The sequence below is a fragment of the Eucyclogobius newberryi genome, unplaced genomic scaffold (assembly GCF_026437365.1).
Source record: "Eucyclogobius newberryi isolate DKJ021-1_F unplaced genomic scaffold, fEucNew1.0.hap1 SCAF_15, whole genome shotgun sequence".
NCBI classification, from domain to species: Eukaryota; Metazoa; Chordata; class Actinopteri; order Gobiiformes; family Gobiidae; genus Eucyclogobius; species Eucyclogobius newberryi.
In genome coordinates, this window is record NW_027315779.1 from 23,029,109 (window position 1) to 23,052,183 (window position 23,075).

At 38.5% G+C, this 23,075-nt stretch overlaps 1 protein-coding gene and 1 long non-coding RNA gene across 28 annotated transcripts in view; both read left to right on the plus strand.

Moving 5' to 3' along the window:
- Positions 1 to 23,075, plus strand: part of dlg2 (discs, large homolog 2 (Drosophila)) — a 141,617-nt gene that overhangs the window by 67,120 nt on the left and 51,422 nt on the right. Inside the window, exon 1 of one of the 27 annotated variants that reach the window (XM_072446864.1) lies at positions 17,078 to 17,183. The exons of 24 other annotated variants lie outside the window; for them this stretch is intronic. In XM_072446864.1, coding sequence (XP_072302965.1) covers positions 17,097 to 17,183 — 87 coding nt within the window. In that variant the 5' untranslated portion in view covers positions 17,078 to 17,096. Of the gene's footprint in view, positions 1 to 17,077; positions 17,184 to 22,101; positions 22,412 to 23,075 lie in introns of those variants that run through there. 2 more of the 27 variants (XM_072446866.1, XM_072446857.1) reach the window with 2 other exon arrangements.
- LOC140361163 (uncharacterized) lies at positions 12,026 to 13,688 on the plus strand. The gene is made up of 3 exons (XR_011926954.1): positions 12,026 to 12,099; positions 12,823 to 12,957; positions 13,251 to 13,688. It is a non-coding gene; the product is annotated as an uncharacterized lncRNA (long non-coding RNA).

Sequence of the window (23,075 nt, forward strand, 5' to 3'; positions counted from 1 at the left end):
ACTCTTTATTATTTCTGGGTCCTGGGACCCAAAAACGTGATGTCCCCCGGTGCTGCATGGATTTTTGTCATCATCCATAGATATTTAATTTCAAAGGCGATTGTGGGACCCCACAATTTGTTAAATTAACTCCATGTGTGTTGTGACTCATTTGCTTGCGAGACAATGCCACCTGATTGTAGTGTTTTCTGTATTGTGTTGGAGTTTGATAATATTTATTATACCACATATTCTTTCAGCCCCTGTTATTCCAATACTTTTAAAGGGATAGTTCAATAATAGAAAAGACTGTCTATAAGTCAGTTCTTATGTTTGCCCATTCAAATGCCAAATATTCCCGAGAACAATAAATTACTTTTAATTATTCCAAAGTACCGTAAGCATTATTTAAAAACATCTACCAACCCATGTGCTTTTTAGCAGGCATTCTGGAGATGGGTCTGTTATCTTCAGCTGCATATTAGTTTGAAGAACAGAGAACAACGTCTTTGTGGCATCAGGATAAGATTTGCATTTAATGGTTTGTTTAAACCAATCAATGCAATTTAGCTTTCTGTTCCTGAAATCTGACAGGTCACCAGCAGAGCAGCCTCCATCATTAAGAACCAATCCTAGCACATGAACTGACCAGTCTGGCCCATAGCCTCAACAGACCTGTAGTTGATGTATTTTTGACTCGTATATTTGAGAGCTTCCAGGTTTGACTACCATCAATACATGGTTGAAAAATACTGAACTATCCCTTAAATCTGCACTTACAGTTCCTGCTTGTTTTGTAGTTGAGTGCCCGTCACAGCATGCACTACTGTGTTGGGGTCGAAGATATTGACAAAAATGAACAGTTTTATTATTTCATGTATGTATGTATATATATATATATATATATATATATGTATATTTGCATTAAAATGTGTCTGTAAATGTGTTTGTTGTGGTTCAAGTATCGCACAAAATGTGCTTTGACCTTGTAGAACGGTAGAAATATCAATTTATACCTTTGTTTGGAAGATTACAATAGATGTTTCTATTCAGCTTTTTTTTTTGCTGTCATTTTAATAGTCAAAGTAGGATCATTAACTATACAAATAAATACTGCATATCTACAAAACAATAATTTTGATATGATCTATTTTTTTTATTTACTGTTTCCCACTGCCACTGTGCCTTAAACCTTTCTCTTTCTGTTGTAGCTCCTTTCTATGTTTGTAACTCTCGATTTTAGTGCTTCTAGAAGTACAGTACAGCACCTGGTAATAAGCAAGTTCTATTTAACAAAGCTCTCTTTTCATAATGGATATGTTGCTTTCATTGTGACAAGGATTCTCAAGGTCGGTTACTTGCTGCCAGCTTTTCACCTGAAATTAAATCAGGTGATGTCAAATGTTGCATTCTAAGACGTCTTTTAGCACTGTCTGCATTCAAAGGAGAAGAGGCGTGTCGCTGTAATAGTAAGCAGAGAAATATGGTGTGTATATTCATTAAGGCCAGGAATATGAAGATTAATTAGCTAGCCAAATGCCTGTCCTTTCCCATTATAAGCAGCTTATTTAGTTTGGGCGTCTAAATGATGCATACTCGTACACAAAGCTTTTTTGGTAATTAAACAGCCGTTTTCCGCCCACTTTTTCACTACACAAAACACTTGGCCAATCCGAGGTTTACTTTGCTGTGTCATGTGAAAGAATTGATCTTTATTTATTTATTTTATGACGAACGAAAGGGGGAAGGGGGTGAGTTTTTCAGTCTACATCGTCCCTGGCCCTTGCATATTTAATCAAATGCTCCATAACACAGATTTATTCAAGCACAGTAGATGAGATAGTGGGAGATTTATGATGTCGTTTTATTACTGACTGGAAAAGCTTTGGCAAGGTGAAACAGGGTCATCCATAGCAATACAAAGCATTGGCAAGCGAATGCCCTTACTGTGTCTTTTGTTCTGCACGGAGACATTTCCTGCAGTTATACAACATAGAATCTCAGTACACAGGAATAGTGTCCTTTGACTGTACGATCTCGACTCTTGCACACCTATACATCCAATTAGATTACTATTGACGCAGCGTGGGTGTAATTTATTCGTTGGTTGGCTCCCTGGTGGTTCTGGGGAGGGTCTAACTTGTACCTTAATGCTCGAATAGAGAAGTGTGTAAGTACTACAGCGGCAAGGAGACGAGAATTTGTTTCCCCTTCAGCCCTGGGACTTTTGAATGAAAAATAGCTTTAATACAGCCGGTGTAATTGTAAAGGCAGCAGGGAGGCAAGACTTATGGTTTGTCTATGACCGGAGGAAGTGTAACCCCGCCCTCTCCAGTCAGATCAAGCCGTGCAGATTGGAGCGTCTGACTCGACCGAAGACATTATTGATTCTAGCCGCTGCGTCATCTTATTGATCATCAGCCTCTTCTCCATGGTAATTTGAGTTTCTCAAAACACATGCATTTTGGTAGCAGGCAATGCTTCCTTGCCAGTCAGACTGCTTTGACATTTATGAGTGATAAATAGGAGTTGAGACGCTGTTACAGAGGCTAGTGTGTTTTTAGGGAAGAGCTGTCGGGGGGACACCAGTCAGTAAGTCTTAAGACCAAGTTCGATCTAGTGGAAAAGATGTTTCTTGATCAGCTTCATGTTGACATCATTTCAGCTACTCTTTTTGTCCACACAATGGGGGACTGAGACTGCTAATTACTATACCATATTGCTACTCTCAACAAGACAAAGTGTTATAAGTGATGCATACTTCTAAAATGATAAAATTCATATCCCCCAATATAATAGTCTTTGTCAATGTAGTTTTTTTTTTTTTATGTTTCTCACAATGTTTGCTTGATTACATTATGTGAGTTGCTTGTGCTGCAATTGACTAAAACAAGCTAATAAGTTAACAATAATAATAATAATTATTATTATTGTCATTATTATTATTATTATTATTATTATCTGCTGAAAGTAATTTCTCTTTTTAACAGGAGGCATCCCAGAAGTGTTATTTGTATGCAAGAACAGTAATTGCACTGCACATGGCTAACATTTCTGATCATGCTTAAGTTGTGTGTTTAGGCTTTTTATGGTAATGACATTATAAGCTCTGCCTCAGCAGAAGAATCTCGCTGGAGTGTAAAAGGAGCTTTCTAGGAGGTGAACGTGTTTGCCGGGCCGAGGCAGTGCAAATTGACAAGCCCCTGGTGTCCTTGAAAAGGGCTGATTATTTGAAAGGACGGATTGTCGTGACTACAAGGCTGTGGTTCCATCACTCTAAATGTGTTTCTCTTCACAGAAGGGTTCTACAGATAATTTAATGACATTTCAGTGCGAGGAATGTATAGAATCCAACTGTTAAGAGGAAGATGGTGTTTCTATCTCTTGTTTGCTTTCATGGATTGGTTCTTTAGAAAAGCATTGAAATGCCACTGTTTGTACAAAATCTATATCACAGAGTAAAGCTGCCAATATAGCATGTGTGATTTTAAGCCTGTTCGTTTTCTACCTGGGCAAAAGAAACTGCCCTGTTCAAATGTTTGCTTTGAGCTCAGTGGAAGTCATCATGCTGTAACCAAAATGAAGGAAAATGCCTGATCTTGTCCATTGTTTTTATGAGCAGGAAGAAAATGGCTCCATCACTTTCAGTGATCTTGGAGTCTTAATGGATCTGGCGGAGCACAGTATTTCCGTGTGCTGGTCTTTGGGAGGATTTTGCTAATCTTTGTAATGGCTTCAATCTGGAACAAAACCATTTTAATTAATAAACCTATCCTTCACTTTCTGTAAGGAACAAAATGACTGCACATTTTGGCAAACAGTGAAATATAATGTTCTGAAATCAATCTGGCGCTGCCAGATACAGTCACATTTTAATGTCACCAAAACTTGTTTCTACTAACTTAACTCAGTATATGTATATATACTTGAATGTATATATACATCTCTTGTTGTCCAGGTTGCTCACTCTTTCTGGTCCCAAGCTCTGGAATTCTCTCTCAACGCATCTACAAACTTTGACTGAGCTAACTATTCAACTGAAAACAAATGTATTCAGACTAGCCTTCGACCCCAAGGGCCGTATTTGGCCCATGGTCTTTGTGTTCATTTGGGCGCTGCGGCGCTCATTTCCTGACATATTGCGTCTGTGCAATGGATGAGAGCGCAGGGCGTGGAATTTTGCGTGAATGAGGTGGAGTAAAATTGAGGGCGTGGTCTGGTGCATTGTGTGGATGGTCAGAATTGTAACTAATAAACTTCAAAAATAGTGCCCTGTAGTCATGTTATTATCCCCAAATGGACAAGATAATCATAATTAAACAACCCTCATGAGCATAAATAACACAAAAGATAAGTTGTAGAATATTGAATACTGTCCAAATGTACATAGTTATTTTTTCTCCCACTTGCAGTGCCGTTACACACTCGGCTCCTAAAGCACTTCACTGGACACCTCCACCTCTGGCGGTGGATACCTGTTATTGGGTCTGACACAGACTGTTCGATCAGATTTTCGGCTCTGGAGCCGACCACAGTGTGTACTCTGTTCTAGCTCACGGCAGAGCAACTGCCACACGGTTACGCACAAGAAGTCCACGCACATATCTCTGCCTGTAAACTCTCCACGCTGGTTGACAACCATCACATCACCGGGAGCTCAGAGGCCTGGCACCGGGACTATTGCGGGTCATCGCAGCAGTCTGGGGGTGTTCTTTGGGATCATCTGCTCCCGTGGCTATGTTGCTACCTGCCCTTATTTATGGATCACATGTTGAGCAGAGATGTGTGCGCAGATTGCGGTGCACTTTGACCAGGTTTAGTCTTTGTTAAGTTTGGATTTAGTCCGGGCACCCTGTGGGTGAAAGTGACCTCTGTGTTGCTCAAAAACTAATATTTCACTAATGTGAATTAAATAAAGAAACACCACCCCGAGGCTTCATATCAATAAAATGTTATTTTCTTCTACTTATGATTTTTGATTTAAATTTTGGGAACAAATTAGAAAACGAAAAATAAAACAATGTTATTGTTTACTTCTTTCTTTGCCTGTATATGAGGCATGACTGCAAACATCTCCCACAGGTGGTGCTTTTGAATGCCAGTTATCAGTCATTGGCACCATCCCCCTCCAGCCTCCATCGGCCAAGTCCAGACTTTTTACGCCAGCGTTAGGGTCGTGAAGATAGTAAAATAGCGAACTGTAACCGTCCCTGGAAAAGGTCCGCGTTAACACAAAGTCCAGGGGCTAAATACAGCCTCTAGTGTTCTATTGTGCTTACCACTTTTTTAATTAGCCCTCTTATTGTTTTATTTCATTGAGGCATAGACCGTGATAGATTGATTAAAAATAAAAGGAGTTCGACCATGTTTTGAATGTCTTGGTCATAATGGCAATGGCTGAAAGTACAGTTACATCATCACACGTCTCAGTCTAATGATACACTTTCCTTTGGCTCTGTGAAATGCTGCTGCTTCATTTAGCCTGCTGCAATATTAAGAGGCATTTTCCATTAAGTTGATGAAAAGGCGTGCATGGCTGAGATGGGTAGGATTTGGAGGAAGGGATTATCATCGAAAAGGTTGCACAAAAAATCTCGCCCTCATAGAAAAACCATGAATATTCATTACGCAGTTGATAAACCAGCACTTTTCAGTCCCTTTAATTGGGTCAGAGGAACTGTCTAGACTTCCACTCATCAAAAGATTCTATAAAATTCCCTTCATCTTCGTCTGACCAATTGATTGTTATCATGGCTTCTGTCACAGTTTTTAAATTATGTCTGGGTGTTTTGCCCCTGTACCTGTGCAATTAGCAAATACAATTTTCAGTATGAATTGTTACATTTATGAAATTGCACTTTTACAAAACATTTTGGTGGGCCCCTTATCTTATGATTTATTTATGACACTAAATTCTGATTGTAAGATTTATGTGTTCACAAATTGGCTTGGCTGAAGATATAGTGAAGTTTAAGCCTGGAAGCCTTCACCTATCTTAACCCCTATAAAACATGCCAAAAATTTACAAAATGTAGATGTTGTTTTTGGATTAAAAAACCCATTTGGCTGTAAAATAATCTCCACTAGGACGTCGTAAAACAGCTTAAGTTCAGCTTTATCTAGGTAAAATCTAATTCACAGGTCTGTCACATTCTAAACAATTAATCGAAAGAATAATTGCTAGACTAATCGATTACAAAATGATCATTTGTTTCAGCCCTATTTTGCAGTCTCATTTTCTTTCTTTCTTTCTTTCTTTCAACACTAGAGTCTAGACTTTGGGGCTAATATTCACATTCACATTCCCTACTGGGCCGTAAGGGCTAATGTATGTATCAATACAGTGTCATCAAATCATTCTTAGTTGTATTTAATTAGTTACCTCCCAACGGATACCTTCATCTTCATTTGAGTCTCTTCAGGTAGAAATATGATTTTCGATTAGTGAGCTTCTCTTGTCATAGTCTGTTATTGTTTTCCTTTACCTCTTTAGTTCTCTCCTTATCCTACAATACATACGAAAACAACCTCTTCAGACATGTTCTGAAATGCATGTAATTCTTGTATTAGTTTAACCATATTTTAGTCTTCTCAGCTGTCAATATCCCTGGGTGTGTTCCAAATGGGCATTGTTATCTGTGACTGGAACATTTAAAATATAATTGCAAATCTTGTCCAAAACAATTTCATTGGATTTGTTTTGTTCCTTGGAGTACTAAACTTCGTGTTGTGCTTTTACACATGTAAAAGTTAGACTTCTAAACTATTTTTGGTATAAAACTTTTAAAATGTAAATGCTGCCGTTTATTTTCTTCTTCATTGCAATCAGATGAGTGCAAACATGGCTGACACGGTGTTACACTCCCCCAGCGCACATTCACAGATGGCTCTGTAATTGTGTGTATGTGCTCTGTGGCTCTCTGCAGAATGCACTGTACATCCGTCTGTGAATGTCTTGCTTTTCTTGTTTTGCAGTAAAGATGTGCACAAATACAAAAAGAGCCTAAATGTCAGCCGGTGTGGCAGACCTCTTCTCATGATGGGCTGCTGGATTGGTCATGATGACACTCCGTGAATAACCCCACAAAACCATCATGCCATCCATGCCTGTGATTCTGCTCTCAAACCCAGTATGGGATCCTCCAGAATTGATTTGCTCTTAGTGGCTTTCTGTAAGAGGTACATTTTCTGCACTTTAGCCGGTCGACTCTTAAAATAGTTTTGCTGATCCTCAGTTGGACTCTAAATGAAGCCTAATCACAACACTCAGATAATAATCTGTGTATTTAACAGTTGATACAATATTTTGAAAAGAAATACAGATGAGAGGGAAATGGAAAGCTATTAAACAGACACACTGCTTTTAGTACTTGCGTGGATGAAGGCTCTCAAATCAGAAGATGGAGGACGACTGGAGCTCAAGGCTGTTCATAACAATCCTGTTCTGAGTGGGAATCATCCCCTTTAAACAAGTTATAACGTACTAGTTTGTCACAAGGTTTTAGCCTCGGACAAGATTTTCATTGACGTCGATGCCCTATTGAAAATGGCACTATACCTCCCTCGTTGGCCTACTCACCATGCAGACAGGGATCAAATATAAAATATGGCGGAGCGATTTTGAACGTTGAGAGAAGACTCATACTGCAAAACTAAGAGAACAACAACGTCATTAACTTCACACAGCTCACAATAAGGTGCGGGCGAAGTTTTTATAAAAATCAGAGAAGACAGCATTTTATGTTGTTTTCAGAAGAAATTATATTCTCTAAAATTAGCTGCCCAATTTCAACCATTCAAACTGCAATTTCACACACAAGGACACATAATCATTATCATTATTACCAAGTTTTCTTGGAGTTGTGTTTTGAGTTATTAATGTCTGTTTGAGAAATCCTGCTTTGACGCATCAGTGCACATTTTTTGCCTAATTTCTCACAAATAGAAATAGAATAAGATCTACTGCTCGACATTCGTCTGTTCAAACCTATATTGTGCTTACAATGAACAAAAATGAAATGTTCTGTTTTTTGGTGTTAGATAGATCATCACTGAATGCCACAAAGCACTATGTTGCAGCCAGAAGAAAATGTAAATGAATAAACCAGACAATTGTCAGAAGTGAAAACATAAAGCTAGTTCACCTCACTTCTCACATACCTTTTAAATAGCTAGCTGTTGTACTATTGTGAGTTAACCTTTGTATAAAGGAGCATCTTTTGTGTGTGGCATAGAAGCATGACAGGCTGCTCTGAAGTCATATTATGCTCAGCAGCAGGTTACTATAGATAAAAGAGGTGACAAATTCAGCTTCTCATAGACTTCCTCCTCCTGACAACCATTGTGCTCCATACAGAATCACAGCATGATGAAGATGCAGCCAGAATTACCAGGCAAAGACACGCTGTTACATACGTAGATTCTGTGCATGCATTTTTTGATTATTTTTAAATTCAAGTAATCGATATAAAGTACTACCATTCATGTACTGATCATATGCAGTAGCGGCACTTGTGTTATCTCGTGTTTCTTTGATGAGTCACTGGACAGATGCTTAGGCCCTCATTAATTATTCATGCTTGTCGTCACTTAAGTACACTGTTGATTGCAAGAATAAAACCGTGAATTATGGAGAGAGCAGGTGAACGGCAAATGTGCTTTAAATTTAAATACAGCCATAGCAAAAAATTCTGAACTGGGTTTGCTATGAATAATAAATGGTGTGTAAGTTTGCCATTTGTCATTTTACGTTGTAAATGTGTTACTGTATGAGAAGATGATCAAAAGATTTACTATCTATTCCTACTAATGTAACTATAGTTTGTATTGATAATAATTGTATTTCCATTTTGGAGATGGCTGCCAACATACAATAAAGTAGACAGAATTCCATAACAATTTACGCAATAATTTTGTTTTTTTTTATTTTATTTCATATGAGACAGAGCACATTAATTAATATGTGTTTGTCCACCATATAAATGTGCCAGTTAACCATACAGGCTAATTTTCCCAATGACCCAATGACATGTTGATGCCTTTGTGTTTCACATTATGTTCTGTGGGGACCAGATTCCAAGAGTGTGCGACACGGACTGTAAAAGCAGACTGTCCAAATTAAGTTTTTGGGATTGTGCAGTCTTCTCTGCTTGACCCTCCAGGATTTGTATTTCATTTTAATTGTATTAATTCGTTCAATGGAGGTGTGGAGAGTTTAAAGTGCAGTTCGTGATTTGGCATCACTCAGGAATATGTCCAGTTCTGTCAGCAGTCAACTGTACCACTTACCCAGGCCCATATGTTATGTTATGTGTTTTAAATGCACATAAAAATGTACTGACTCAGAACTTCTATCCCCTCTTTCACTCTTTCACCAAATTGCACTTTTGTTGAAGAACTTTACTGCACAAACCGCTACAGTGTGCTTCTGAATACAATTTCATGTTCATGGCTTAAACAATGATAAATTGTTGATGCTTCGGTGAGTCATGTTTTGTTATTTGTTTTGTTTTTGGATTCTACCTTATTTTGCGTTAACTTTCAATCTCAATTCCTCTCTGCCAATCTCTTGTGCTAAAAAAAAAAAAAGACATTTCGGCTTTCCACTTGGTTTTGCAGGTTATGGTTTGGTAGCTAACGGGTCAAATTAAAATCAATAGTACAGTAATAAAAACTTAACATCATTATTAAAACAGTGTCCAGATGAGTACCTTTGAAATAGATTCTACTATTAAAGGAGACATTTATATGCTAAATAAACTTTAAAAACTTCTAGTCACATTATAAGTTTTTCTCATCATTATCTTACTCAGAGTTGTACGACGCGTAAGAGCCCAGAAAATATCTGTTTTCACATACCTTGTAGACAATTTGCTGCTCCTTATGCAACTCTATATATTATATATATCCCAGAAAGAGTTTAATTTGTAAATTCTGATGATGCTTTTCAACAGCTCTGATTGGCATGTACTGTATGTACCAAAATAATCTTGAAGTCAGCAGAAAAAATTGCTATTGTGATAAGAATGCTGACTTGAATGTTAACCTTTGCCATCTGAACAGGTGTAGCACCAACCATTCCAGCTCACGTAATGCACTTCTGTAGTAAATGACTCTGCAATCATTTTGAATGGCTCACAATTTGCCATGCTTTATTTGCTTTCTTTCCCAGTCTGCCTGCAAAAATTACTCAATGTTCAATTTTTGCACCACTTGCACACAAACCCCGTTGCCTTTATATCCCACCAGTATGGCCCATGGTTATCCTGCAAGATTGTCTCATGTTTCGTGCTGCGAATGCAAATCCAGACCACTGACCTCCTTACCAAGGCCAAGGGTGGCTTGACGAGATCAGCCTAATTCCCACTGAGTACTCTAGCCATCCAAACCTCCACACTTGTACTCACACATAGCATTGGCACGTACAGGACAGGAGCTGACCCTGGGGACATCGGGGCCCTTCTCTCCAGATGGCCAAGGCCTCCTCCTGTACCGCCTGACAACCGATCACACTCAGCCACAGTTGGTGAGAAACGGGGTCGGCCTCAGACTAACCAACCTTGACAAGCCCATGTGCCTAAGAACCAACCTCGGAATGGTAAGGCGAGATGCTATGCTAAAATAATATCCAGAAACTGACCTTACTATAATGTTAATGTGGGTATGGTAGAGATAAGTGGTGGGCCTTTTTCATGCAGTTGATAGATCTCCATGGAAGAAAGACCCTGTTTTCTGCTGACATGATTTGCATTTAACAGGGAATCTAAATACTTTTGTTGCCATGTACTTCTCACAGCTATCACCATGTGTGTTCACTGCTATCAGCCAATAGCGTCTGGAAATATTCTCTTGACAGCACAAACCTCACCTACCTGAATTTCGATCCTTGGGCCCGATATGAAACTGGATAACAAAAAACATCAACATTACACTTATGAGATCATCTTTTTGGGACTCATACAGTGCATTTGCACATTGTTCTCTGCAAGAAACACCTTAAAAAATTAACTAAGTTATACAACTCAGGGTTATGCTTATTTTCTGAGCCTGATAAGCAACTAGGCAGCCTCTCTCACAGAAACTGTACAAACATAATGACTAAATTAATACTAAAACGGTCCACAAAAGAGAGCTGGTTTAAGTTTTAAAGTAACTATTTTTAAGTCTGTGTGGATGCACCCTGTAAAACTATTTCCACCATAGCGTGATGTTTTGAGATATGAATATGAAACATATACGCAGTAGTATCACATTGACACAGCACAAAATATACAGCTTTGTTGTTTGAAAAACAATTGGAAATAAATGTTAACCATCTTCCACTGTGATCAGGATTTGTTGTGCGGTTCTGCTCGCTGATTGGTTCTCTATTAAAATCTAAGCTGTACTATTGGTTCACAGCCGTGGTGTTCGCCTGAAAAAGTGATATGTGATATTAATTAATTAAATTAAATTTATTAATTAAAGGTTTTGTGAAAATGCAAGTTTCACCAGTGGCGGATCTTCATATTCAAACATGTTTCTGTGTCGTCCCTCGATGAAGACCTATGTCTTCTCTAACCAAAGCCAATTCACACTCAGCTCATCACCTAAAACGGCTGCTGTGCTGCTGAAGTGTGTGTATTATACACAGCAGCAATGCTATTGTTATAAATTTACATAGATGCCATGCATGCTCTCATCATTCAATCAAACTTTATTTGTATTGCATTTTACAACCTTTTTAAGTACAGCAAGCAAAGCATCTAAAATGGAGTCTAAAAACATGAAAATACCATGGATGTATTATATTATCTGGATAGGGTACGCCCCCTCTGCCTCTGGCTCCAAATTGAGTAGTGGCCACTTCGCAGAATGCAGCCTTTTGGTCGGACCATTTCAGGAGTTCGGCCTCTAAAATTACCAAACATGCTAAATTGTTTTTAGTCTAAAAATAAAATATAAGGAATTTCACCCTTTAACTGTTTCTAAAATACTTAAAAAATACATTTTTAACCTTCCGGTGAACAGTGTACGCGCACCGAGCGCGCACGTAACCCTCATGAACGAGCCTCAGGAGAACATGTGACGGAAACTAAACACAAGCAGAAGAACATGTGACGAGACGAGACCACGATACACGTAAGTTGTGTTTGTTTGTCATTCCTCACGTTTCACACATCGTTCCATGTTTAGTGTAAATCAACGATTACACAGTTAACACGAGTTAACACAAGTTAACACGAGCTAACGTAAGCTAAAGTTTAGCTACACAAAGATGCAACAACACGTCGTGATGGCTCGTGCTTCTGCAAATAAATAACTAATTATTTCTCTTACTAAATGTTCTAAGAGACAAGAGGTTATGCACAGATCAAGGAAAACTGGAGAAAGAAGGGAAATAAAGTGATGTTTGTATGATGTGCAATCAAAAACTACAAATAATTCTAATATAACCTGCTATAATGGGTCATATCTTACATATATAAATGTAAACGTATGTAAAAGTGACAGTGCTGTACTTACAGGGGCTGAGACGACATTTAAGGTTTTATTACCCATTTAATAATGACGTGTGCTGTGTTTAAACAGCAAAGCACACGCTTGTTTTCTATAGGAATGTCATGGATTTACTTCCATGGAATATGTAGAGATTTAGCAAACATGTCAGTTATGTTCTAACTTCTAAGGTTTAAACTTATGCATAAGTAAATTACTTTTGGTTCTAGCTTTAAAAATTAATGTGAAAAGAGAAACTTTTGTGTTACAGAGCGAAATGTAAATCTGTCAATAACATATTCCATTTAACTCCGTTAAATATGCATAATATATCAATGTTCTAATGAGTATCTTTCTCATCTTCAGAGTGCTGACCAGTGAGTTTAGTCTGTCTGTGCTGACCAGAGCTCTACAGGTCACTGCAGGTCACTACAGGTCACTACAGGTCACTGCAGACACAGAGTCATCTCAAGTAAACTCCTGACGACTCCAAAGCAAAAGGTATTTTGATAATAACTTGTGCCTCGAATCAGTACTTTGAATTTATAAAATGTCTGTTTTGTTATGACCAAAAAAAACTAAATGATAATTGTTCTTCAAAAGAGACACTCCTGTGTCACATGTGTCTGTGAAGCAGCTTCAGGACAAACATATGAAGTGTATGTTCTGTGACTTGTATAAATCTAATACATATGAAGTGTATGTTATATGACTTGTATAATCTAAAACATATGAAGTGTATGTTATGTGACTTGTATAATCTAAAGCTGTGACATGTTCCTTTTGTCTCTCAGTCATACGATGGAGCTGAACGGAGGAGTTTATTGAAGTACAGAAGACTGCGTAGCCATGGAAACAAAGTCTTGTTAAATACTGAGATATATTCAGTATTTAATGCAATAATGTCACATTCATGTGCATATAACTGATGTAAAAATAGTGTTTATTTTACCATTATTATTAGTATTATTTTGTCTTACGGTAGCTGTTTTTATTTTATCTTTATCTTTATTTCCCCCCTCCATTCCTTATTAAGGTATGAGAGGTTCTGTCTATAGGAGTTTTTGTTTATAAGAGTTCTTCTATTAAGATCAATCTATTAAGAGTGTTTTTTAAACTTCCTATAAGTTATCTGTCCTTTTCCTCTGTATCTACTGTGTTGCAACAACAAAATTTCCTCATGTGTGGACAATAAAGGAATATCTTATCTTATTCAGTATGTTCTATTTGACTTATACAGGTTGTTTTATCATTGTTAATATTTTTATGTTGCACTGAATCACCAAAGCAAGTTCCACTGTTTGTGAATTCTGTTCTTTGACAATGGCAATACATTTTCTGATTCTATTAATGATGATGATAATAATGAACAGTACAGACTCCAAAACTCCTTAATAAGGGACTCCCACATTGTAGCTTTAAAACTCATTGGAGCTTTAAAACTCAACTAAAACTGGCTAAAATCAATTTATCATTTGTAGTTATAATCAGATTTGCATTTATTGAACAAGTTCATTCATGTTCATTATTCTTATTAAATACATTAATAAACAAATGTGTTTTTGTATTTATTAAAGATTGACATGATACAAAAACGACACAAAAGGAAACTGAATATAACTAAATACTGCTTAACTCAATTATGTAACAGAATCGATGATTATATTTTATATTTCTTCTCATCTGATTAAAAAAATGCATATTGGCCAAATTATATTATGTAAATAAATAACTGAAAAGTTAATAACAAAATTAATACCCAAATCAAAAACTACAGAAAATGATGAGGACATTATTACACCTCTAAATAATTTATTGTCATTAAACCGGACTTTTTATCTTAACACTTCTTTATAATTCTCTTAAATATCAGAGCTTTACAACATGATACATGTATATTTATAGATGGATATAACAATCCATCATTATACGTTACGTAAACAGACTATTTCAAGCCGAATTATTCCAAAAGTCCGTGTTGACTCTTAGTCTTTCACGCTGCTGTGACGTGCGCGCTCCCGACGCCAAAGCCTCACGGCGATGACGTCACAAAAGTGGGAGGAGATATTCCAGTGTTCAGGAAGTAATGCGGAACTAAAAAACTTTTTTGGAACCATGCGCCAATGAGCAGCTCCATAGGCTTCAATGGTGGCCATCTTGGCTTCCGGGGGCTTGGAAAATACACTCAAATGAAACGCCAAGCTGTTAAATAACAGCAATTGTGAGTAGGTTATTTACTGTTAACTTTCAACTGAAGTAAAAGTAAAAAATGTTTTATATAGCAATTATTTATTTATTTTTCAAATACATTTTGTTTTTTTTACAATTCAGCAAACTATACACTTTAAAAACTGATGTAATTCACAACATGATTCTCTATTATCTCCCTATGAAATACAAACCGCACAGGTGCAGAGTCTGCCTAAACCTGTGCGTCCCACCCACAGACAGGTGCCATGGCAACCACATAATTATGGTTTTCACTGTCACAGATACTATTGGCGCTGATGAGTGGATGGTCAATCTCATGAATGAATGAATGGCAATAATCAAATTAGTCTAATGTTAACTTTGGCATCATTCTATCTGAGGAAGTTCACATGAATAATAATGGTGTTGGAGGATTAAGTCATATTTTGAATAATCAAGCGGTGATATAATCAACAGGAAAGTTTTATCAAGTAAAGGTCAGATTTAACAACGTAATTTTAATATTGACTCAAATGCCCTGATTAGCAATACCATTCAATGAGGAGACATATAGGGAGAACACTTAAAATTCAACTTAATCAACAACATCTGAAAAGCTAAATGTTGAGTGAACATTTTTATTGTGAAAAAAAAAAAAAAAAAAAAAAAAATGCAGCCATAATTGTGCAGTTGTCGTTGCCTCTTGTAGTCCTGTTTTATCATTCTATGTTATGATTAATACAGCAACAGGTACTGGAAACTATGTATCGCTCAAATACTGGTACCTGGAAACATTGAAATGTGTCACTAGTGCCACATATCTCATCAAATGTTACTAATACATTGTATTTTGAGTACATAAGTAACATCTTTGTCCATGTGTTGCGTTTGTGTCGTTGATAATCATATATGACCATCTGTGGTAATTCTTGGCAGAGTGCAGCCCAGTACAAGCCAAGCCAAGCGTCGACTCAGTGCCACGTCATACACAGAACCTATAGTCTACTATTATGGGGCACAGTTGTGTAATTTTTTCTGCCCATTAGCCTGGGAGTCTTTAAGTGATGGATGGACAACATGTTATTAGGAGGATGGTCCGGAATCCTTCTGTCAGCTGACGCGGGCTTACTCACTGTTATTTAGATGCACCAATTGATTAAAGAGCATTCAACGTAAGCCCCAATGTACAATGTCTTATAATGAAACAGATTGGAGAAAGTGTAAAGGTGATGCATGGCGCTAATATGGCTCATTATGAGTTGTAATGTCAGTACCTGCCCCGCTAATGAAACACATTGATAACTCCTCATTCTCACTAACAGACACATTTGATGATCCATCTTCCTGGCCATGAAAAGAAGCTTGTCATTGCTTTTCACCGTGATTACTTGCCGACATGTTCATATAGATTTTCTCGTCTGGAAAAAATGGGATGACTTCTTGTTTAAGGTTTAAAGGTATTTTTCTGGTGGAGGATCTATCATCTGATTATCTTTATGAATTACTGTTGCTATGCCTTAAATGTTACATACTAAGGCATTCAAGTTATCGAAAAAATATTTATACAAATGTTTGCTTCATAATGTCGTCAGTATGTGCTCCTAAAACATTGACATTTAGTTTAAATTTGTATTATTTTCAGAATTTTTGATTGGTCATGTCAAACACAAAAATCTTCATAATTAAATACATAACTAATCTTTCTTTTTTCTTTCATACTAGTCAAAGCTATGCTAAGATCTTTGGTTTAATTTCTTTAATTTAATGCGATACCTGAATTGAACTATGACTAAACTAATGAGTAAAAATGGTGCATATTCCTGACTGAGGGTACTGTGTGGCATATGAGGACAGTTTTAATAGCCAATTTGAAAATCACCGTCTTATCGCGGTTGACAGAGTTAACAAGTAATATGATAGTTAAAACTGGACTAATAAATGAGCTCCCATGACTCAAGGGCCTTTTGGGAAAAAGCGAAACCCCCCAGTTAGAATGCAACGTAAGCAAGTTGAATCATTCTTTACAACAGAAGACCTATCAAACAACAGTGTCATTGTATACCTTGCTTTTGTAGAATGATGAGTGGCTTTTGGCGTAGGTAGAGAATACAGCACCTCCCACCCACTCCCATCCACCCCCACCTGTAGGATCTGCCAGCCCGCTTCTAGCAGGTTGCAATTGGTGCTGAAGATGCTCTTTCCACGTGGAACAGGCCGGCCCCCTCCTCCTCCTCCTCCTCCGCTCCACAGCAACCTCCCTCTCCTCCGTCCCCATCACTCGCGCTCTCCCCGAGACTCTCTCCCTCCCCGGCTCACCCTCCCTACCTCCTCTGCTCTCTCTCTGCACTACAGTCGGCTGATAAGGAGCAGTCGGTCCAGATGGGCAGAGGCTAGAACCATTTGCGCTGTCATCGGAGACGCACCGAGAGGTTATCATTTTACCTGTCGCTATGTTTGCCTCAATTTGGTATGCCAAGAAGCTAGGAAGGCGACTCGTGCAGAACAGCCGGAAAGCCAAAATGCTCAAAGACGACAAGGTAAAATATCTGCTGTGAAAATTGTTTGAGAAAAACTATGTCTGAGGTGTTTGATAGTACGGTCTTTTTTAAATGTGGAGTCAAGTTTATTTTAATTAAAAGAGGCAATTTAAGTGCTTTATGGAAGTGATTGTATGGTGAGTAGTTCCAGTTAGATTCACCTGTTGATAAATAGCATTGGTGATGTTAGTATTACGGGTCCAACACTAGGGCTTAATTTGTTGACTTTGCTCAATTGCATCCTTTCTGCCTCATTACAGATGATGAGAATGAGCATTGAGGGACACAAAAGCCACTGCTGGGAAAGCCAAATTTTGTGTTTTGACCCTGCCTACGCAGAGGGACAGAGCAGCTCTCATTATGGTACCCAGGGCTCGCGTTTGCCTGTCTCAGTTATCTCAATCCATCAGCAGCGGTTTCCCCTCACCAACATCTTCTCATCAGCCATCCGTGCGACCAACTTCAGACACTGCCAAAGCTCCCCCAGGAGTCATCTGATATCTGAGGGATTTCTGTAGAGGAGAACAGGGAGCTTGGCACCTATTATAATTGCTGTTTAGATGTGGGAAAAGAGCTTTATAACACTTTTTTTTCCAGTGAACATTTCCTAAAGGTAGGACTATTGTCAGTTCAAGCACCAGGAATGTCAAGTGTTCATCCGTCCTAATTTGGAATGGGCACAGAACACATTTTCCAAGCAATTTTTTTTTTTTAATAAGCTCATTGTTGTTCAAGCAAATGTTTCAATATAGAGTTATTCAATTTTAATCCCATATGAAGATGGCTGAGTCCGTAAAGTGGCATTCTTCTTATAGATACTTGTTGAAGTACTTTCCTCAAACCCAGGACAAAGCATCCTTCCAGGGCCAAGCAGTCCTTGCCCTCTTGGTCATCCCACATGTGGTTGTACAAGGACTGGCCCATCCTTAATTGCGGCATCAGTCCTACTGATTATACTCTTTCTATGTACGTAATCTGAGGACCCCTGCAGTGTGTGCCAAGGCCATGCTGACTTGAACAGAAAGCAGAAGGCTGCTATAGCAACAAACATGCTTGTGTGAAAGGCATAAGCTGAAGATGAATGAGTGGAGGAGCACAGCACCTAAAGGCCATGGTGAAGGGCACAGTAATGGGCATTATGTGTGAAGCTGATGTAAGGTGACCACAGATTTGCTACTGTTAGATTTAAGCATCATTTTCAAATCTACTATTACTTTAAACACAATAATTAAAACACTACTTATTTACTAATCAATTTCATATATAGTACAATCTTTCTGCTGTTGGCATAAAAATGTGTTCATGTTGTTAATTACAACATACTTCTAATAGGAATAGTACTGGACTTATTTTTTATAATTGGAGTGGTGTTTTTGTGTAATTGTTCTTGCCGGTGAGAATCAAGATCAGTGAGCTTCTTGTAACCAGCGCTTGGCATTGCCAGAGCGACACTCTGCTATAAGCTAACTCAGAGTTTGCATACACACCGTGAAGTGGAGTGCATTATTTCACCATGAAAACAACTGGATGAAACTTGTCTGCTATCAACATTGTTTGTATGAAAAATGTGTACACTACCACAATAGAAATGTTGTTGCTCCAGCTAGAGCAAGCCCAAATATACATTGATTCAGTTTCTACCGCTTGTTCCTGTTAGGGGTCGCGGAGCCTATCCGCTGGAGCCTGTCTCAGTGACTTTGGGCCTTAGGTTAGACCTGGACAGGGGTTCATTGCAGGGTTAACACAGAGTCATAGACACACAGACAAACATTCACTCTCACATTCATTCAGTAGGTCCAATTTACATTTGCCAATTTACCTAATGCATGTCTTTGGACAGTGGGAGTAAGCTGGAAAACCCGGAGAGAACCCATAGTAACACCTTATAGGGAGGCGAGAGCTTTAAACGCTCTGCAACCATGCACTCCCAAATATACATGTATTTGACAATGTACAAGATGTACATAGACAGTTTCCAATGTGAAATAGTTGCTGTTATTCCCAAATGCAATAACTCAAAACACATATGATTACAGACCATTAGTTGATATGAATGACATGTATACACAGCATTATGGAAACAAGTCAAATTTGCTCATGTATGGAACCTGCACCTCTTGTGCACTGCTGGAAAGCAACTAATTGGATCGCTGGGATATTTTCAAATAGCACACTTTTATTGGCTAACCCCAGCATTTATTGGAAAAAGGTCTACGCATTGTGAAACTGAGGGTTTTGTTTTTATTATATATTTTTTGTTTTATAATGAACACAAGAAAAAGAGCTGTAGAGAAGTTATTTTTATAGAGTATAGACTCTCGACCCCCCTCATGTTGTAACAGTAATTTACATTTACAACCTTTTTTGGACAAGTGGTTTTAGATTTATTTCTTTCATTGACTTTGCCTTTTTGTATTATTAAATCAGATACATGACCTGTAGTATAATACAAGGTATTTGTAAAGTGCTCCCTTCAGTGATTTGACACAATCTAAATTGATCCATGTGTCATCTCTCGACAAAAAATGAAGGATTTTTTCCCCCTACAAATAAGAAACAAGCAAAGCTGTAATTTAATGAATCCAAGCTCGACTGAATATATTGTGTTGTAGGATTTCCTTTCAGGCCCACTAATTTAATGAGTTAATGCATCTATATAGTCTACTCCTCTGTCGGTCATCAGTCTGCTTTTAAAATGGAGAAACCAGTTGATAATTCTTTCTTTCTATAGCTAAAAGATGTATTGAGGGTGTATCATGGTGAGGGGAAAGAGCAGTGCTTTGGTTTGAGCTGGACAGTGAGTCATCGGTAAAAAGTGCAGGACATGAAAGCTTTCTGCTCATTTTTGTGATTGACGTTTTTGTTTTCTTATGAGCCATGTACAATGTAAGTTCTGAAAGATTAACAGTGGAAGAGAGGAATAGGAAACTAAAAAACAGCGGAAAAACCTCTGGCTAACACTAATGTAATAATTATGTATTCAAATTAACTTTTTGATTTCAGAGTTTCTGTTTTGTTTTTTAAATGAATAACATATATAAATATATGTATATGTTCACACAGTTGATAGTAGTCTGATGTGCAAGAGGTATTCAGTGCTACCTGGCTTTCCACTTCAAACAGCGGCCTGGTCTCCAAAGAGCACAAATGAATCAGCCTGTACAGCTGGCCACAGCAAACTCCAGCTCATTTCAAACACCTTAATAACGAGTATCACAGGGACCCTCGAGCTCACTGTCTGCTCACCCTGATATCTGAATTACTGCCACAAAACGGAAGTCCTCGAAGTCACCCATTAGTGGAGTCATCACTCACTAGCTTTCTCGAGAACTCCAATAAACAAATAAATCATTTTAGGGAAACGGTTATAATTTGTGATGATCATTCGGAAGAATCTGACTGCATCATCTGTGAATTTGAATCACTCATTTAAGAGTTGTGTACACTCATGTTCTTATGACGCAGAACTGAGGTTTGAGATGAATGCACCAGGCATCTGTTGGAGCAGCACCTGAATGACGTCTGTTTGCTCAAGTGATTAGTGAAGCTGTCTTTGTTTCCCCTGTGTCCACCTCAACTGTGGCTCAAATTGTTTATTGGCCTCCTCTGAACTCAGTCCATACTCAATATGTTTTACTTGCTACCATTGATTATGAATCTCACTGCCATGCTAACGTTTGAGTGATGATTGACCACTACATTGCCATATTTAGCATTAGTTTTGGTTTGTAACAAAAACAGTATTAACATAACCTTTTCTATTGCAAACACAGGAGAGTAGTATGTGAGTGGAGTTGTGTTGCTAGGTTCATTCCCTCACCCATCTCTTGTGGTAGAATCTGACTGTGTCCCTATGGCAAACCAGCCATTTTCTGCGGGGGAACAGGCTCTTCTCTATAATAGATGTGCACTCCAATAGCATGATCACAATGTCGGGTTTCCAGGGCCAGTGTCAAGTGCCTAAAAGCATGTGACATAGGCTTTACCTTCTGTTTCTGATAATCTGTGATTTTCTACTACAGATTTCTAAAGTCTCTATTTGATTGTGTGTGCATCTGTTGTTATAAGTGGCTAATCCTGCCATTAGCCCACACTCTTAGGCAATGTAGTCCAGGGCGTGAGGTGTGCCGGTATGCGGTCGTCCTCTCCAGGGTCCCTTGTAGCTGTGCGGCAGAGATGGTTAAGGACTGTAAGAGAGACACCTGGGTCAGTGACAAATGAGCCAGTGAAGGAGACAGACAACACAAAGTGTGAGAGGCTCAGACAGAGCAGATCAAAGTGCTGCTGTGTCCTGCTATCACCAACACAAAAGGTTAAAGTGGCTGTATTCAATTTCAATATACTTCAATATGCCAGATTTACTTTGCTCTGTTCTGTTAAATCTAGTTTTCACTCATTATTGCATGTTAGTGGTGGGTGTGTGGATGGGCCATTGTAGCTCCACCTCTTTCCTGAAGTGCTCCATTGATCTGGCTCTAATCTAGTTTTGGCTTCCTGACAGAGTTCACTTCCCTGAGGCATTAATTATGCCTCCATGTGATTTATATCAGTGGTTCCAGCACACAGTGCTGTCCTCTGCCTAATCCAATCGGATTCACGTCTGTGGCCCGGTGCTGTTGCTCTCACCCAATCGGATATATTGAGTATGTGATGCAAGTGTTTCTACTGGCTTACACCCCCTAGAGCTAAATCACCCATCTGTCCCTCCACACTGTGTTCTAACATCCCCCTGTGTAAAGTTTGCACTGTGGAATGGGACAAGTACATATACACTTTTTGTTTCTCCTGGATAAAAGGTGGCTTTGGATTACAGTGGGAGCAGTCATACAGCCTCAATGGATTTGTGCAATTTAATTTTACTGAGAAAATTTTATTCAATTAGCTCTTTTTAAGTCTTTTAGTCTTTTACTCAGGTGAGCATTCAAAGCGACTAAAGTCGAACTATGACCCTTGCTCTGACACGGCGCTGGGAGAGTCTGACCAGCAGCTCTTCACTCAGTCCTCCTCTTCATGGAGGCAGTGTCCCAAACCTGCTGGCACCTCCCCGGAGTGAGCGACATGGGTCCCTGAAGAAGCGCCTGTCTATGGAGCTTCTGAAGAACTGGGCCCCGGACCTGAGCAGCCTGAAGAGCCAAGTGAAGTGGCCCTCCGTGGTCAGTGTGTACAAGTGGAAACAGACACTGACCGACAAGCTGAAGTGGAGGCAGAGCTCAGAGGACAATTTACAGGTGAAAGCATGTCACTTAATGGCGAGGTCAACACTAAGTAGAGTTAATAATGGGAGCGTTTAATCCAATTTCCAATCATGAACCACAGAGCATGTCTGGGAGCCATCAGTGAGTTTATAAAAACCCAATCTTTGCACTTTAATTTTGCGCAAATCTATTTGCTATAACTCCAGCCTTTGCCTTGGATTAATTAGGATTACATTCTTGGGTTGTCATCTGTAAAATGCTAAAACAAGTATAATTTCTCAAAGCTTGTAAATTAGGTATTAGCTCAGGATTACTTTAAGAACACAAACCACCAGGGCAGAACCCAAAAGTACATAATTGACTTACAACATATACAGGATGCTATATCAGATGAAGGCTATTACTAACCAATCAAAACATTTTTACCATATAGATTATCACTGAGTAAATAATCCAAAGTAATCCAAAGTACAAATGACAGCAGGTCAGAAGAGCTCTTGTTGAATGTTACGATCAAAATAATATACTGTATAATTTGGCTAGACAGCTTTTTTATTATAGGGTGTATTCTCTGGCCTTTGTGTTTACATCCTGTTCATTTCTCATACACGGATTTAATTAGAAACGCAGCTCTCCATCCATGGCAGGTTACTCAGATTTATGCAGTTCATTAACAGGATGACTCCGGTTAAATCTT